Source organism: Petromyzon marinus, chromosome 57 (assembly GCF_048934315.1).
Source record: "Petromyzon marinus isolate PM22_M1 ecotype Great Lakes invasive population chromosome 57, UKy_Petmar_22M1.pri1.0, whole genome shotgun sequence".
Classification (NCBI taxonomy): Eukaryota; Metazoa; Chordata; class Hyperoartia; order Petromyzontiformes; family Petromyzontidae; genus Petromyzon; species Petromyzon marinus.
Window position 1 is genome coordinate 7,106,707 of NC_133723.1, and position 16,737 is coordinate 7,123,443.

Genomic DNA, 16,737 nt, shown 5'->3' on the forward strand with positions numbered 1-16,737 from the left:
TTTTATTATGTTTTATTTTTATTATTTTTCCATTTTACGTGACTTTACCGAAAGAACCAAGCAGATGAATCTCTGCAGTCACGAAAGTATTGCAGCCTGTATAGGCATGCATCTAAACAATGTTTTATTATTTCACGATTCGCTTCCAAGCATCCCTAACTCTGTAGCTATCCAAACAGTTACAATTATTAATTTTTTTATACTCTTTGGTTCTATTCGGTAAAGTCACGTAGGTAAAAAATAAAACAACAAGTGGCCTTCTTCTTGTGTTGTGGCCGAAACGTCGTGATTTTTGTTGTTTTATTTTTTACCTACGTGACTTTACCGAATAGAACCAAAGAGTATGGATCCTTGCAGTCACGAAAACTTCAAATCTAGAATATTTAAATTTTCTAACTTTCGATAGATTCTCTAATTAGTCTTGGCCAGTCGTAACTAGTTTCGCACAAAACTTTAACATTATCAAAATTAATTGAGTGTCCTTGTTGGTATGCGTCTTCTGCTACTGCTGACAGTTGTATTTGGGAGTATTAAATATTTATTTGGTGTTCTTTTAGTCTCGTTTTGATCATTCGTCCTGTTTGCCCAACATAGCATTTGCCACAAGTGCAATTAATCCGGTGCACACCTTCTGTTGATATCTTCGGTAACACATCTTTTGTACCAAAATATTAATTTCTGTATTTTATGTACCGTGCCAAATCTGACTCGGATGTTTTGTTTTTCCAAACATCTGGCTAGTTTATCAGTTACATCCGCAATGTACGGTGTTTCCATAGTTTTAATGACTTTGTCAGTGTCAATGCTCGTGTTATTTGATGAGGTTTTGGCATTCAATGCCCTGTTGATTTGTGCATGATTGTAACCGTTCAATTGGTGCTCTTCTTTAACATGTTTAATTTCACTTCTCAGACTACCACCATCTGATATTTTCTTAGCACCGATGTACGAGTGTCTTGATGAGAGCGGATTTCTGTGCATTTTCTTTCGGTTAACGCTTTGTGTAATTTCACCCTTCCGACCGCGTCCGAGCAGAATATCCAGAAATGGTAGAGTTTTGTCACGATTTTTTAGATGATTTAGAAATTCGTTAAGTATATCTATTCCGTGTGGCCAAGCCACCAATGTGTCATCCACATATCTAAAGCAAGCGGAGGGTTTCAGTGTGCTTCCAGCTATTGCTTTTGTTTCAAAATCTTCCACGTACAAATTCGCTGAGCCGCTCCTTGCATGCTGACCAATACCAGTTTGCCGCCCGCTACACGAGGAACTCTCACGAACAGAGCGAAGTCCGACAACCCCCCCATCCGGGCGTCTCCACCTCACGTTGCCTGGCGTCACTCACCGCTGCCGCTGCTGCTGCTGCTGCCGCTACCGCTGGTGCCGCTGACGTTCCGCGGCGGAGTCGGCTGCTGCTGCTGCTGCTGCTGCCGTTTGCTGATCGGAGCGACGGGGGGCACGGCCGGGGAGGCCCCTCCGCCGGGGACCGCCGCGGCGGTGGGGGCGGTGGGGGCGGTGTTGGCGGTGGGGGCGGTGGGAAGGTGAAAGGGGTATTGAGTGGCCAGGAGCCGGGCGAGCAGCGCGGGAAGCGCGTGGACGCTCTCGGCCAGCGCGTCCACCTTGCCCTCGAGAGCCGCCACGCGCTTCTCCGTGTCCTCGCTGCGTTCGTGCAGCTCCGACACCATGTCGTACATCACGTTCTGCGTCTACGCGGGGACAACGCGGAGACAGCGTGTCGTACATCACGTTGTGTGTCTACACGGGGACAACGTGTCGTACATCACGTTCTGCGTCTACGCGGAGACAGCGTGTCGTACATCACGTTGTGTGTCTACACGGAGACAAGGCAGAGACACCGTGTTGTACATCACGTTCTGCGTCTACACGGGAACAATGCGGAGACACCGTGTTGTACATCACGTTGTGCGTCTACACAGAGACACCACGGAGACAGCGTGTTGTACATCACGTTGTGTGTCTACACGGAGACAAGGCGGAGACAGCGTGTTGTACATCACGTTGTGTGTCTACACGGAGACAAGGCGGAGACACCGTGTCGTACATCACGTTGTGCGTCTACACAGAGACACCACAGAGACAGCGTGTCGTACATCACGTTGTGTGTCTATGCAGAGAAAACAGGTTGTGTGTGTACACGGGGACAACGCTGGAGACACGTGGAGATAGAGTTAGAGAGACACACGGGGACACGGGCTCACCTTGGCCAGGTCGATGAGGGTGTTGGCCTGGTCGTTCAGCTTCCTCTGCTCCATCTTGACGCTGCGCAGTCTGAGATCGACAGAGCCACACACTCACCACTCACTCACTCATACACTCACACACCACACACTCACCACTCACTTACCACTCACTCATACACTCACACACCACACACTCACCACTCACTCACTCACTCACCACACACTCACCACTCACTCACACACTCACTCATACACTCACACACTCACCACTCACTCACCACTCACTCACCACTCACTCACACACTCACACACTCACCACACACTCACCACTCACTCACACACTCACTCACACACTCACCACACACTCACCACTCACTCACCACACACTCACCACTCACTCACACACTCGCTCACACACTCACCACTCACTCATACACTCACCACACTCACCACTCACTCACACACTCACCACTCACTCACCACTCACTTATACACTCACCACTCACTCACCACTCACTCACCACTCACCAGACTCACCACTCACTCACTCATACACTCACTCACTCACCACTCACTCACCACTACCATCAACACCCCACAGTGTCTCACTTACACCGCCCTGGTGAGTTACTCAACACTGGGACTAGTCCTAACACTGGGCCTTGTCCCAACACTGGGACTAGTCTAGCCCTAGCCTGACCATTAGTCCTAGCCCTAGTCTGAGCATTAGTCCTAGCCCCTAGTCTGACCATTAGTCCTAGCCCCTAGTCTGACCATTAGTCCTAGTCGTAGTCTGACCATTAGTCCTAGCCCCTAGTCTGAGCATTAGTCCTAGCCCTAGTCTGACTATTAGTCCTAGCCCTAGTCTGACCATTAGTCCTAGCCCTAGTCTGACCATTAGTCCTAGCCCCTAGTCTAACCATTAGTCCTAGCCCCTAGTCTGACCATTAGTCCTAGCCCCTAGTCTGAGCATTAGTCCTAGCCCCTAGTCTGACCATTAGTCCTAGCCCTAGTCTGACCACTAGTCCTAGCCCCTAGTCTGACCATTAGTCCTAGCCCTAGTCTGACCACTAGTCCTAGCCCCTAGTCTGACCATTAGTCCTAGCCCTAGTCTGACCACTAGTCCTAGCCCCTAGTCTGACTATTAGTCCTAGCCCTAGTCTGAGCATTAGTCCTAGCCCCTAGTCTGACCATTAGTCCTAGCCCCTAGTCTGACCATTAGTCCTAGCCCCTAGTCTGACCATTAGTCCTAGCCCCTAGTCTGACCATTAGTCCTAGCCCCTAGTCTGACCATTAGTCCTAGCCCCTAGTCTGACCAGTAGTCCTAGCCCTAGTCTGACCATTAGTCCTAGCCCCTAGTCTGACCATTAGTCCTAGCCCCTAGTCTGACCATTAGTCCTAGCCCCTAGTCTGAGCATTAGTCCTAGCCCCTAGTCTGACCATTAGTCCTAGCCCCTAGCAGTAGCCCGAGCATTAGTCTTGGGATGAGTTCAAACCATGGCTTCAGCCCTAGCACTCACAACCATCATCATCATTGTTGTCCTCACACCTACCCTTGTACCCCCCCCCAAGCCCCCGCCCCCCCGCCCCCCCCCCGCCCCCCACGTACTGGTGGATCGCCTGCAGGAACTTGCGCTGGTGCTTGCGCACGCGCGAGTGGTCGATCTTCTTCACGAGCTTCGTGTGCTTGTAGATGAGCCACGTCTCGCGCAGCACGTTGGCCGCCGCGTTCTTCACCTGCGTCAGCACGCAGCACGGGGTTCATCGGCACCGGTCGTCGTCGCCGCCGCGGTGAGGCCGCGGCGAAACCCGCGATGCGCGTGGCGAGGTTGTGGCAGGTGTGGGGAGCGGTGGTGCAGCGGTTAGCGCTACGCTGCGCTACGAACCCGGCGACACGGGTTCGATTCCCGCTCACGGCCAACACCCGGTGTGACGATTATCTGAACCGGTCCCGGGCCTCCCCTAGGTCGACTCAGCCTCAAATGAGTACCTGGTGCGGTGTGTAAACATCGCCACTGGGGAGACAAAGGCGGCCGGGCGTGGTGCTGGCCACCCACCCCCTCGTGTGCCGTGCCGGCCTTCATTAGGTGCCGCTCGCTAACAGCACTTGCCCCTACAGTCTGTTAAGGCTATATGGGGGATCTTTATTTTTTCTTTTTTTGTGGTGGTGGTGGTCTCACCCGCCTGGTGAGTGCGGTGAGATTGTGCTGGGGCTGTGGCGAGTGAGGTGGTGGTGGTGGTGCTGAGGTTGTGGTGAGTGGTGGTGAGTGTGGTGGTGAGCTCACGCGCTTGGGTGAGCTGCGTGTCCGTCATGAAGTTGTGCACGTGCTTTCCACGCCATTGACGAACGAGATTGTGGTGAGCATGGCGGTGAGGTTGTGTTGAGCGTGGTGAGTGGTGGTGAGCATGGTGGTGGCGGTGAGCTCACCCACTTGGTGAGCTGCGTGTCCATCATGAAGTTGTGCACGTGCTTCTCCGCCTTGACGAGCGAGGTCGTGGTGAGTGTGGTGGTGGAAGTGGTGAGGTTGTGGTGGGCGTGGTGAGTGGTGGTGGTGGTGAGCTCACCCGCTTGGTGAGCTGCGTGTCCATCATGAAGTTGTGCACGTGCTTCTCCGCCTTGGTGAGCGAGGTTGTGGTGAGTGTGGTGGTGGAAGTGGTGAGGTTGTGGTGGGCGTGGTGAGTGGTGGTAGTGGTGAGCTCACCCGCTTGGTGAGCTGCGTGTCCATCATGAAGTTGTGCACGTGCTTCTCCGCCTTGACGAGCGAGGTTGTGGTGAGTATGGTGGTGGAAGTGGTGAGGTTGTGGTGGGCGTGGTGAGTGGTGGTGGTGAGCTCACCCGCTTGGTGAGCTGCGTGTCCATCATGAAGTTGTGCACGTGCTTCTCCGCCTTGACGAGCGAGGTTGTGGTGAGTGTGGTGGTGAAAGTGGTGAGGTTGTGGTGGGCGTGGTGAGTGGTGGTGGTGAGCTCACCCGCTTGGTGAGCTGCGTGTCCATCATGAAGTTGTGCACGTGCTTCTCCGCCTTGACGAGCGAGGTCGTGGTGAGTGTGGTGGTGGAAGTGGTGAGGTTGTGGTGGGCGTGGTGAATGGTGGTGGTGAGCTCACCCGCTTGGTGAGCTGCGTGTCCATCATGAAGTTGTGCACGTGCTTCTCCGCCTTGACGAGCGAGGTTGTGGTGAGTGTGGTGGTGGAAGCGGTGAGGTTGTGGTGGGCGTGGTGAGTGGTGGTAGTGGTGAGCTCACCCGCTTGGTGAGCTGCGTGTCCATCATGAAGTTGTGCACGTGCTTCTCCGCCTTGACGAGCGAGGTTGTGGTGAGTGTGGTGGTGAAAGTGGTGAGGTTGTGGTGGGCGTGGTGAGTGGTGGTAGTGGTGAGCTCACCCGCTTGGTGAGCTGCGTGTCCATCATGAAGTTGTGCACGTGCTTCTCCACCTTGACGAGCGAGGTTGTGGTGAGTGTGGTGGTGGAAGTGGTGAGGTTGTGGTGGGCGTGGTGAGTGGTGGTGGTGAGCTCACCCGCTTGGTGAGCTGCGTGTCCATCATGAAGTTGTGCACGTGCTTCTCCGCCTTGACGAGCGAGGTTGTGGTGAATGTGGTGGTGGAAGTGGTGAGGTTGTGGTGGGCGTGGTGAGTGGTGGTGGTGAGCTCACCCGCTTGGTGAGCTGCGTGTCCATCATGAAGTTGTGCACGTGCTTCTCCGCCTTGACGAGCGAGGTTGTGGTGAATGTGGTGGTGGGCGTGGTGAGTGGTGGTGGTGAGCTCACCCGCTTGGTGAGCTGCGTGTCCATCATGAAGTTGTGCACGTGCTTCTCCGCCTTGACGAGCGAGGTTGTGGTGAATGTGGTGGTGGGCGTGGTGAGTGGTGGTGGTGAGCTCACCCGCTTGGTGAGCTGCGTGTCCATCATGAAGTTGTGCACGTGCTTCTCCGCCTTGACGAGCGAGGTCGTGGTGAGTGTGGTGGTGGAAGTGGTGAGGTGGTGGTGGGCGTGGTGAGTGGTGGTGGTGAGCTCACCCGCTTGGTGAGCTGCGTGTCCATCATGAAGTTGTGCACGTGCTTCTCCGCCTTGGTGAGCTCCAGCTTGCGGGCAACTACGGCCACGACGAGCGCGGTGCAGCCAGCGCCCTGCTCCATCACCACCACCACCCACGTCACCGTCATCACCGGCGTCGTCGTCATCACCGCCGGCGTCGTCATCACCGCCACCACCACCACCACCACCCACGTCACCGTCATCACCGGCGTCGTCGTCATCACCGCCGGCGTCGTCATCACCGCCACCACCACCACCACCACCCACGTCACCGTCATCACCGCCGTCATAGTCATCACCGCCGGCGTCGTCATCACCGCCACCACCACCACCACCACCACCCACGTCACCGTCATCACCGGCGTCGTCGTCATCACCGCCGGCGTCGTCATCACCGCCACCACCACCACCACCACCACCCACGTCACCGTCATCACCGCCGTCGTCATCACCGCCACCACCACCACCATCACCCACGTCACCGTCATCACCCACGTCACCGTCATCACCGCCGTCATCGTCATCACCGCCACCACCACCACCACCACCACCCACGTCACCGTCATCACCGGCGTCGTCGTCATCACCGCCACCACCACCACCACCCACGTCACCGTCATCACCGGCGTCTTCATCATCACCGCCGTCATCGTCATCACCGCCACCACCACCACCATCACCCACGTCACCGTCATCACCGCCGTCATCGTCATCACCACCACCACCACCCACGTCACCGTCATCATCGGCGTCATCGGCACCACCACCACCCACGTCACGGTCATCACCGGCGTCGTAACCATTGTCATCACTGTCATTTGGATTGGTGAAATCATCATTATCAAAATCAATTTCATCATCAGCGTCATCATCATCATCAATCACCCTCAGCCGGGCGGAAAAGGCCACGCCCGTGGCTGCTGTAACCCAGCGCTGTGGAGGCAGAAAGCCAGGGTTGGTGGATCACCGCAACAGATGTCGAGGAGAAGACGCACCCCTGGATCGCCGGGATAAAGAAGTACAGCAACGTGCAGAGCAATAGCATCTGCCCCTCGTGCATGGGATAGAGCGTTGCCCCCTTGCACGAATAGGTGTTCTCCGGCTCTTCCCGTTTCCTCCGATGTGTATAAACGCTCGTCAATGGACTGAAAAAATCGCACCTCCCGTGTGTCGCGGATTGCGCAGCGGTGTGAGATGCAGTTTGCATGACTGATGCTTCGATGCAAAAATATATCATCATCATCAACAGTATCATATCAACAGTGGTCATCTCTGTCATCGCCAATATCAGTTTAATCATCATTATCACCACCAACATCATCAGCATCAGCATCTGTGTTATAATCAGTGCCATCATAACCATCATTACCACCATCATCATCATGTGTCGAAATGACGATTATCATGAGTTGAGTGTGTGGGTGGGTGAGTGAGGATAGTGAGTGAGTGAATAGGTGAGGTGAGGCGAGTGAGTGGGTGAGTGAGCAAATGGATAAGCAAGGCAGTGAGTGAGTGAGTGAGCGAGCGAGCGAGGTGAGTGAGCAAGTGTGGGGTGAGCAAGGGCGCAGATGGGTGAGTGAGTGAGTGAATAGAAGAGCGAGTGGCCGGGTGAATGGGCGGGTAAGCGGTTGAGTCGGTGAGTGTGCAAGTGATCATGCGAGTGAGCAAGTGGGTAGGCAAGTGAATGGTTGAGCGAGTGCATCGGTGGGTGGGTGAACGGGTGGGCGGGCGGACGGGTGGGTGGGTGAGCGGGTGGGTGAGCGGGTGGGTGGGCATTAGGGCGAGCGGGTGGGTGAGCGGGTGGGTGAGCGGACGGGCGAGAGGGCGAGTGGGTGGGTGGCCGAGCGGGTGGATGAGCGGGTGGGCGGGCAGGCGGGTGGGTGGTTGAGCGGGTGGGTGGGCAGGCGGGTGGGCGGGTGAGCGGGTTGGTGAGCGGGCGGGTGGGAGGGCGAGCTGGTTGGGTGGTCGAACGGGTGGGTGGGTGAACGGGTGGGTGGGCGAGCGGGTGGGTGAGCGAGCGGGTGGGTGGGCGAGCGGGTGGGTGGGCGAGCGGGTGGGTGCGCGAGCGGGTGGGTGGGCGAGCGGGTGGGTGGGTGAGCGGGTGGGTGGGTGAGTGGGTGGGTGGGTGAGCGGGTGGGTGGGTGAGCGGGTGGGTGGGCGAGCGGGTGGGTGGGCGAGCGGGTGGGTGGGCGAGCAGGTGGGTGGGCGAATGGGTGGGTGGGAGAACGGGTGGGTGGGCGAGCGGGTGGGTGGGCGAGCGGGTGGGTGCGTGAGCGGGTGAGTGGGTGAGCGGGTGGGTGGGTGAGCGGGTGGGTGGGTGAATGGGTGGGTGGGTGAGCGGGTGGGTGGGTGAGCGGGTGGGCGAGTGGGTGAGCGGGTGGGCGGGGGGGTGGGCGGGTGGGTGAGCGGTTGGGCGGGCGGGCGAGTGAGTGGGTGAGCGGTTGGGCGGGTGGGTGGGTGGGTGAGCGGGTGGGTGAGTGGGTGAGCGGTTGGGTGAGTGGGTGAGCGGTTGGGTGGGCGGGCTTGTGGGTGAGCAAGCAGGCGAGAGACTGCTCACCATGATGCCAGTAAGCAGACACACCCCGCGGCCACAGTAGGTGTGTGGCACCATGTCCCCGTAGCCGATGGAGAGGAAAGTGATGGATATGAGCCACATGGCGCCCAGGAAGTTGCTCGTTACGTCCTGCGGGTCGTGGTACCTGGGGGTAACATCATCGACATCGTCATCGTCGTCATAACTAACATCGCCAGCATCAACATCGGCATCATCAATGTCATCATCATCATCACTAACATCACCAGCATCAACATCAGAATAATCAATATCAATATTGTGGATTCTCTCTCCAACACACCGGTTAGTGCTGTACTAGTAACAAATTGGAACGTTTTGTTTACATGACAAACCTTACTAATTGGCTGTCGGGTGGTGGCGGGTTTAACGACACATTTATATTTACGCAATCTAACCCAATATGTACATGCACGTACATGGCCAACCGTATTGATCGGAGGTGCGGGGGAAGGACAACAAACTAAACACAAATAGCAATTCTAAAGAAATGGGTTTCTGTGTGATTCTATGGGTCTCTGTGCGAGTCTATGGGTCTCTGTGCGAGTCTATGGGTCTCTGAACGAGTCTATGGATCTCTGTGTGAGTCTATGGGTCTCTGTGTGAGTCTATGGGTCTCTGTGCGAGTCTATGGGTCTCTGTGTGATTCTATGGGTCTCTGTGCGAGTCTATGGGTCTCTGTGCGAGTCTATGGGTCTCTGAACGAGTCTATGGATCTCTGTGTGAGTCTATGGGTCTCTGTGTGAGTCTATGGGTCTCTGTGCGAGTCTATGGGTCTCTGTACGAGTCTATGGGTCTCTGTGCGAGTCTATGGATCTCTGTGTGAGTCTAGGGGTCTCTCTGTGAGTCTATGGATCTCTGTGTGAGTCTATGGATCTCTGTGTGAGACTATGGGTTTCTATGTGAGTCTATGGGTCTCTGTGTGAGTCTATGGGTCTCTGTGCGAGTCTATGGGTCTCTGTGTGAGTCTATGGGTCTCTGTGTGTGTCTATGGATCTCTGTGTGAGTCTACGGGTCATTGTGCGAGTCTATGGGTCTCTGCGTGAGTCTATAGGTCTCTGTTTGAGTCTATGGGTCTCTGTGTGAGCCTATGGGTCTCTGTGCGAGTCTATGGGTCTCTGTGTGAGTCTATGGGTCTCTGTGTGAGTCTATGGGTCTCTGTGCGAGCATATGGGTCTCTGTGCGAGTCTATGGGTCTCTGTGCGAGTCTATGGGTCTCTGTGTGAGCCTACGGGTCTATCTGAGTTCATGTAGGTATGTTTAACTTCTTTCGCACCGTACCCATCGGAGGTGCGGGGCACACAAAGAGTCACAGCTGATCCCGCGCTCCCCTCTACCCTTAAAGCAACCCCAACGGCCAGCGTGGTGAAGTACTGTCAGACGACCTCCCGTGATCGACGCGGCGCTTGGAGGCCTTCATCCAGCAGTGGATAGAGAGAGTGCCTGGAGTTAACGACATAATCTCCCTCTATTTGTAGGCGAACCCTGGCCACAGCCTCCACCGCGGTCAATTCCTTCGCGTGGCTCTCACTTAAATCCCCCCCCGTCGCCGCCGCCTCCTCCAAACATCAAAGGTGATTAAATATCGGCATTTTGAGTGGGCTTCAAAATCAATTAAATCGTTAACCTGGCTCTGGCGCGGAGGGCTGCAAGTCGTGTTTAAACATTGAGCGACGTCAGTGTGGTCTCGCCGGTACCATCATCATCAGCAGCCATCGTCACCGTAACCATCATCAGCCACCGTCACCATCATCAGCCATCGTCACCGTAACCATCATCAGCCATCGTCACCGTAACCATCATCAGCCATCGTCACCGTAACCATCATCAGCCATCGTCACCGTAACCATCATCAGCCATCGTCACCGTAACCATCATCAGCCATCGTTACCGTCGCCATCATCAGCCACCGTCACCATCATCAGCCATCGTCACCATTATCAGCCATCGTCATCGTTCATCAGCCATCGTCACCATCATCAGCCATCAGCCACCGTCACAATCAGCACCATTATAGCACAGTGGGAAAGAAGTTCAACATCCATTCGTACAGCCGTACAATTCCCACCGCGGTATTAACCGGGGCGGCCGCCGGGCTCGAACCGCGAACCTCCGCCACGAGCGGCCGCGATCGATCCACTGCTGGATGACGCCCCTCCCCCCCCCCTTAAACGATCCCGCGACGGCCGGGCTCGCTGGCTCGCGAGAGCCGATTTCATCGCTCCGTCTCCGGCAAAGCGTCGCGGCAGGCCGGCAGGCGGCCGGGTCACCGATGCGGTCACAGAAAAGAACGAGGAAGTGAAACTACAGGCATAAGAATAAGTTTTACTCTTACTGGCCTTAAGACAGATGCGTTAAGGGTGTTCAAACACCAAACTAAAATCTTTTGCGAGGAATCACGTTTGCATTAACCACGCATGCTTTGTGTGTGAACATGCAAGCAAAAACCACGCGCTCTGGTAGTACACGATGGTGCATTGTCTTTGAAGCTGATTGGTCCGCACCAGAGACAGCATTCTTTAGAGCCTCGTCTCAAACGGTGTCAGACCCAGAGGACGCCAAGAGGCGAACAGCACAGAGACGATGCCGCTGTCAGGGCATTGAGAGCTCGGGGTTGAACAGCTACACCATGGGACCTTCCTATGAAACGGAAGAAAAACAGTGAGCGCCAATCTATTCCAGACTTAACTAAGTCACTGAAATCGAAGAACAAGCGCGAATGGATGCAAGAATATGTATGAAATACATGCCTTGGGGGCAAACATCCACTTTGTAAAATATGTATTGTCTTAATTAACAGCAGAGGTGTTGGAATGTTTTTTTTTAATTTGTAACGTCTGGGCAAATAGGCGTGATTGCTATAGGTGCAAAAAGCCGGTTTCCTTGCGAGAAAAAATTAAACAGCTGCTCATTTGGAAAGGCTCAACATGTATTATCCTACTTGTGTTGGTGTAACAACGTAGGTATACAATAAAAATCACGAATTAAAGTCACGACGTTTCGGGCGCAACACAAGCGCCCTTCATCAGCAGTTGTTTCTCGCTGTGGTTGTCCCACCCGATGACGGACGCTTGTGCTGCGCACCGAAACGTCGTGACTTTAATTTATTTTATACCCACGTGACTTTACCGAAAGAACCAAAGAGTACGTATCCCTGCAGGCGCGGGGACACTTCTAATCTAGATTGGTGTAACAACAACAAAAATGGTACCATTGAAGTTTTGCCACCTTGGTTGGTACCGATAGCTGATCCAGCCCAAATGACTCTTCCTGCCAGTATCAATTCCACCATGGCTACTTCCAGATTCGTAACAACCGACACAAATGAAGCCCGCCAGACACGGGAGGCTTTCACGAATCAATATCATTGAGATAAATAAATAAAAACCTCCACCCGTCATCCATTTCCCTGCTGGCTGGTGTCGTCTTCGCCACGGCGAGAGAGAGGCGTGGGGTTGACGTTCCCTATGAATAGCTGCGGGGATGAGGGGTTGTCCCAGAAACTCGAAGTTGGCATGACAGCTGGTTTGCGATCGCCTATTAATAGCCGAGAAGAGCACTTGGGGTCAGAGGTTTCCTCCCCACACACACACACACACGTACACACACACGTACATACACACACACGTACACACACACACACACACGTACACACAAACTCACACAGGTACACACACACGTACACACACACACACGTACACACACACGTACACACAAACACACACGTACACACACACACAGGTACACACACACACAAACATGTACATACACACACACGTACACACACACACACGTACACACACACAAACACGTACACACACACACGTACACACACACACGTACACACACACGTACACACACACACGTACACACACACACACGTACACACACACACGTACACACACACACAGGTACACACACAAACACGTACAGACACACGTACACACACACGTACACACACACACGTACACACACACGTACACACACACGTACACGTACACACACACGTACACACACACACGTACACACACACGTACACACACACGTACACGTACACACACACGTACACACACACACGTACACAAAACAAAGACCCCCCCCCCAACACGTGAAGCCCGTGACAGACTGTTAGTGCCAAGTGCTGTTCGCGAGTCTCAGCCTATGAATGCTGTGGCACACGACGGCTGTTGGGTGGCCAGCAACCCCGCCCGGGCCGCCTTTGTCTCCCCCCCCCCGTGTCGATGTTTGTATACACAGCGCACCAGGTGCTCATTTGAGGCCGAGCCGACCTAGGGGAGGCCCAGGACCGGTGCAGATAATGGAACCCGGGGGCGGGTCGGGTTTGGAGCGCCGCGCGCTAACCACTGCGCCACCGCTCCCCACACGCGTACACAAAGACAAAGACCCCCGTGTAGCCTTACCATACGGTTGGGGGCAAGTGCTTGTGGGCAAGCACCTATGAAGGCTGGCACAGGACACGAGGGGTTGGGTGGCCAGCACCAAAGATAAAGACAAAGATCCCCCGTGTAGCCTTAACAGAGTGTAGGGGGCAAGTGCTGTTAGCGAGCAGCACCTATGAAGGCCGGCACGGCGCACGAGGGGGTGGGTGGCCAGCACCACGCCCGACCGCCTTTGTCTCCCCTAGTGGCGATGGTTACTACACACAGCACCAGGTACTCATTTGAGGCCGAGTCGACCTAGGGGAGGCCCAGGACCGGTTCGAATAATCGTCGCCGGTGTTGGCCGTGAGCCGGAATCGAACCCAGATCGCCGGGTTCGTAGCGCAGCGTAGCGCTAACCGCTGTACCACCGCTCCCCAGGGTGTTCAAACACACACCCCCTACTTAGAACATACCCAAGTCACGCACAGACAGAGAGACAGGTGTGTTTGTTTGTGTTCACGCGCTTGAATCGTGCGCCAATGCAGCTGTGTTTGTGTACATGAGTGGCAGGCAGTGTCGGATGAAGCTAGGTGCGGGGTCTGTAGTATACGTTAGTTATAAAGGGGCCCTAAATATAAAAGTGAAAACACAATTTTTTTACTTGCACAGTAAAGTCATTGTGTTTTTTTTTCATTTGCTATAAAGACAGATAATACGACGAATCGCTAACATCGGACTCAGATTGTAAATGTTGTGGCTTGGCTCTCCAACACACCGGTGTGTGTGCTGTACTAGTATACTACACTATACACTACTATGCACTACACTATACACTACACTATACACTACTATACACTACACTATACACTACTATGCATGACACTACACTATACACTACTGTACACTACACTATACACTACTATTCACTACACTATACACTTCACTATACACTACACTATACACTACTATGCACTACACTATACACTACACTATACACTACTATGCACTACACTATACACTACTATACACTACACTATACACTACACTATACACTACTATGCACTACACTATACACTACACTATACACTGCTATGCACTATACTATACACTACACTATACACTACTATGCACTACACTATACACTATACTATACACTACACTATACACTAGTGCTGTACTAGTGCCGAATTGGCCACATGCTGTTTACGTGACAAACCTTGCTAGTTGGCTGTGTCGGGTGGTGGACGGGTTGAACGACACACATTTATATATTTACGCGATCTGAACCCCCCAAAAAGAACCTGTTTTATGGATAATATCCACATGTTCCTTCCGTGTGGGTGAGAGTGTCTGTCCCTTGGCAGGCTTAATCCGAGTGCTCCGTTTTCAAACCCCCCGCCCCCCCCCCACTCATTAAGTAGCCAAAAACATCTTAATATGTAGAGAACTGCAGAGCGACTGTCGGTAGCGCCGGTAGCCATCCAGTCTCGCGTCCGTGGCTCCTACTCATGAATAAGGGACCGTCCATAAATGACGTCACGCGATTTGGGACGATTTTTGACCAACCTCCCACCTCAAATATGACGTCACAAAGCTCTGCCTCCCCCCCCCAAATAAAACGTGCTTCAAATCACTTTAAACTATTGTTATTGTAGCGCGTATTTAATGTGGCGCTGCACTCTGATGTTGTAGGAGAAAACATTTATTAAAAAGTCTATTTAATTAAGTAGAACGTATCGTCTATATTTATTTAAAGTTGCGCATTTTGATGTGACGTCACATTTCTCAAACCCCCGCCCCCCTCGTCACAAATGTCTGACACCCCCCCCCCCCCCAGGTGCGTGACGTCATTTATGGACGAAACCCTAAAACTAAACGTTATACATTGTCTCTATTACCGCACTGCCGCCACCACCATCATCATCACCACCACCACAACCACCACCGCCGCTACCAACCACCACCACAATGATTATTTCTCATATCGTTACCACCATCATCACCATCACCGTTATCGCTGCCATCATCATCACCATCATCACCAACGCCGTCGTCATTGTTGGAGGTCTGTAAATGAGCGCCCGCTATGAATAGCCCTGAACCTCAAACGTCAGCGACCCCCCCTCCTCCTCCCCTCCCCTCTCCTCCTCCTCCTCCCCCTTCTCCTCCCCGCAGACTCAGAATGAGAATTAGCGGCGGAGACGGTGAGATTGGGTTTCAGTGGAACGTGAGCGGGACACGCGGACGCCCGATCGTTCTCAAAGTGTACCCCAAAAAAAAAACTCCACCCATCGCTCAGTGAGACCCCCCCCCTCCTCCCCTGCTGACACGTTCGCAACGCGTACCCCCCCCCCACCCCCAAAAAACCAACTCGATAAGCAGGGGACGCCTCGTTGGAACATTTTCCATAGTGTACACCAAAGACGAATGCCTTCATTTGGGACGAGGGCGATTATTCTCAAAGCCCCCAAAAAACCACCTCAGCTACTCAGGGACAAGCCCACTGGAGCATTCTCAGAGTGTACCCCGGGAAACACGTGATGGCAAACCGCTGGAATGTTCTCGAAATGCACCCGAGAGCGGGCACACAGCGTCACCCGGGCAGCGGTAGGGCAACGGACGCCCCGTCAACCCGGTGCTGCGGAGAGGCAGCTGGCGGGGGGGGGGGGGGGGGGAGGGGGGGGTTGGTGGATCACCGCGCAGATTGTCGCGAGGCTCCCTCCCCGTGAGCGCGGCGTCGGTGAGGATCCGTAACCCCTGGCTCGCCGGGAGAAGGCGGCACAGCACAAAGAACGTGGAACCCCACCGTGTGTCCCGCCTCTACGGGATAGAGCGTTTCTCCCTTGCGGGCGGGCGCGTGCGCGCGCGAGGGTTTTTTTTTCCCTCCGGGTGCTCCGGTTTCCTCCCACGTGTAGAAACTCCTCTCGTTAACTACTTCCCCGTTCCGATGACGTACGTGTAAAAACTAAATATTCTCGATCGGCGCGTCTTCGGGGTCGGAAGACGCGCCGGGGCCCCCGCGAGGCCGTGCGGGGAGGTGGCGTGTGGCACAGTTTTGGGTGCCAGCTGTCGGTGGAGTGTGCGACGGCCGTGCCGCCACTCTTCTCCGCGGTGAGTAACAGTGCCCCTAAAGGCGACGGCGCTGCTGCGACTCTCTCTAAAAAATATATATAATAATAAAAAACGTAGGCCGCTTGAGCACGTTCCGAGATTCAGCCGTGAGGACGGGACACCCTCACCCCGCGGCTCGCAGACTGTCTCGGACGCGGGAAAGGGTTCCTTGGCCGCCTTAATGTCGGGTGCCACAGTGGCTAGGAGATTTCGATTTAAAGCTTTCGTGACTGCAAGGATTCATCTTCTTTGGTTCTTTCGGTAAAATCACGTAGAATGAGAATAAAACAATAAATTGATAAAATAAAATAACACAATAATATTCTCACGACGTTTCGGCCACAACACAAGCGGCCTTCATCAGGTGAAGGGACGAGACTGTCTGGAGGACAGCGCTGGAGCTAAAAAGCCACGCTCAGATCGCGACCTTTGCTGAAGTTGAGG

The 16,737-nt window shown here is 54.2% G+C and overlaps 1 protein-coding gene across 4 annotated transcripts in view; it reads right to left on the reverse strand.

The window, feature by feature from the left end:
• LOC116954943 (small conductance calcium-activated potassium channel protein 3-like) overlaps positions 1 to 16,737 on the reverse strand; it is a 53,782-nt gene that overhangs the window by 2,381 nt on the left and 34,664 nt on the right. For 3 of the 4 annotated variants that reach the window (XM_076052722.1, XM_076052721.1, XM_076052720.1), the window contains exons 5-9: positions 8,786 to 8,927; positions 6,210 to 6,323; positions 3,811 to 3,938; positions 2,220 to 2,289; positions 1,346 to 1,706 (exon numbers count right to left, since the gene is read on the reverse strand). In XM_076052722.1, coding sequence (XP_075908837.1) covers positions 1,346 to 1,706; positions 2,220 to 2,289; positions 3,811 to 3,938; positions 6,210 to 6,323; positions 8,786 to 8,927 — 815 coding nt within the window. The remainder of the gene's footprint in view (positions 1 to 1,345; positions 1,707 to 2,219; positions 2,290 to 3,810; positions 3,939 to 6,209; positions 6,324 to 8,785; positions 8,928 to 16,737) is intronic. The other variant, XM_076052723.1, reaches the window with a different exon arrangement.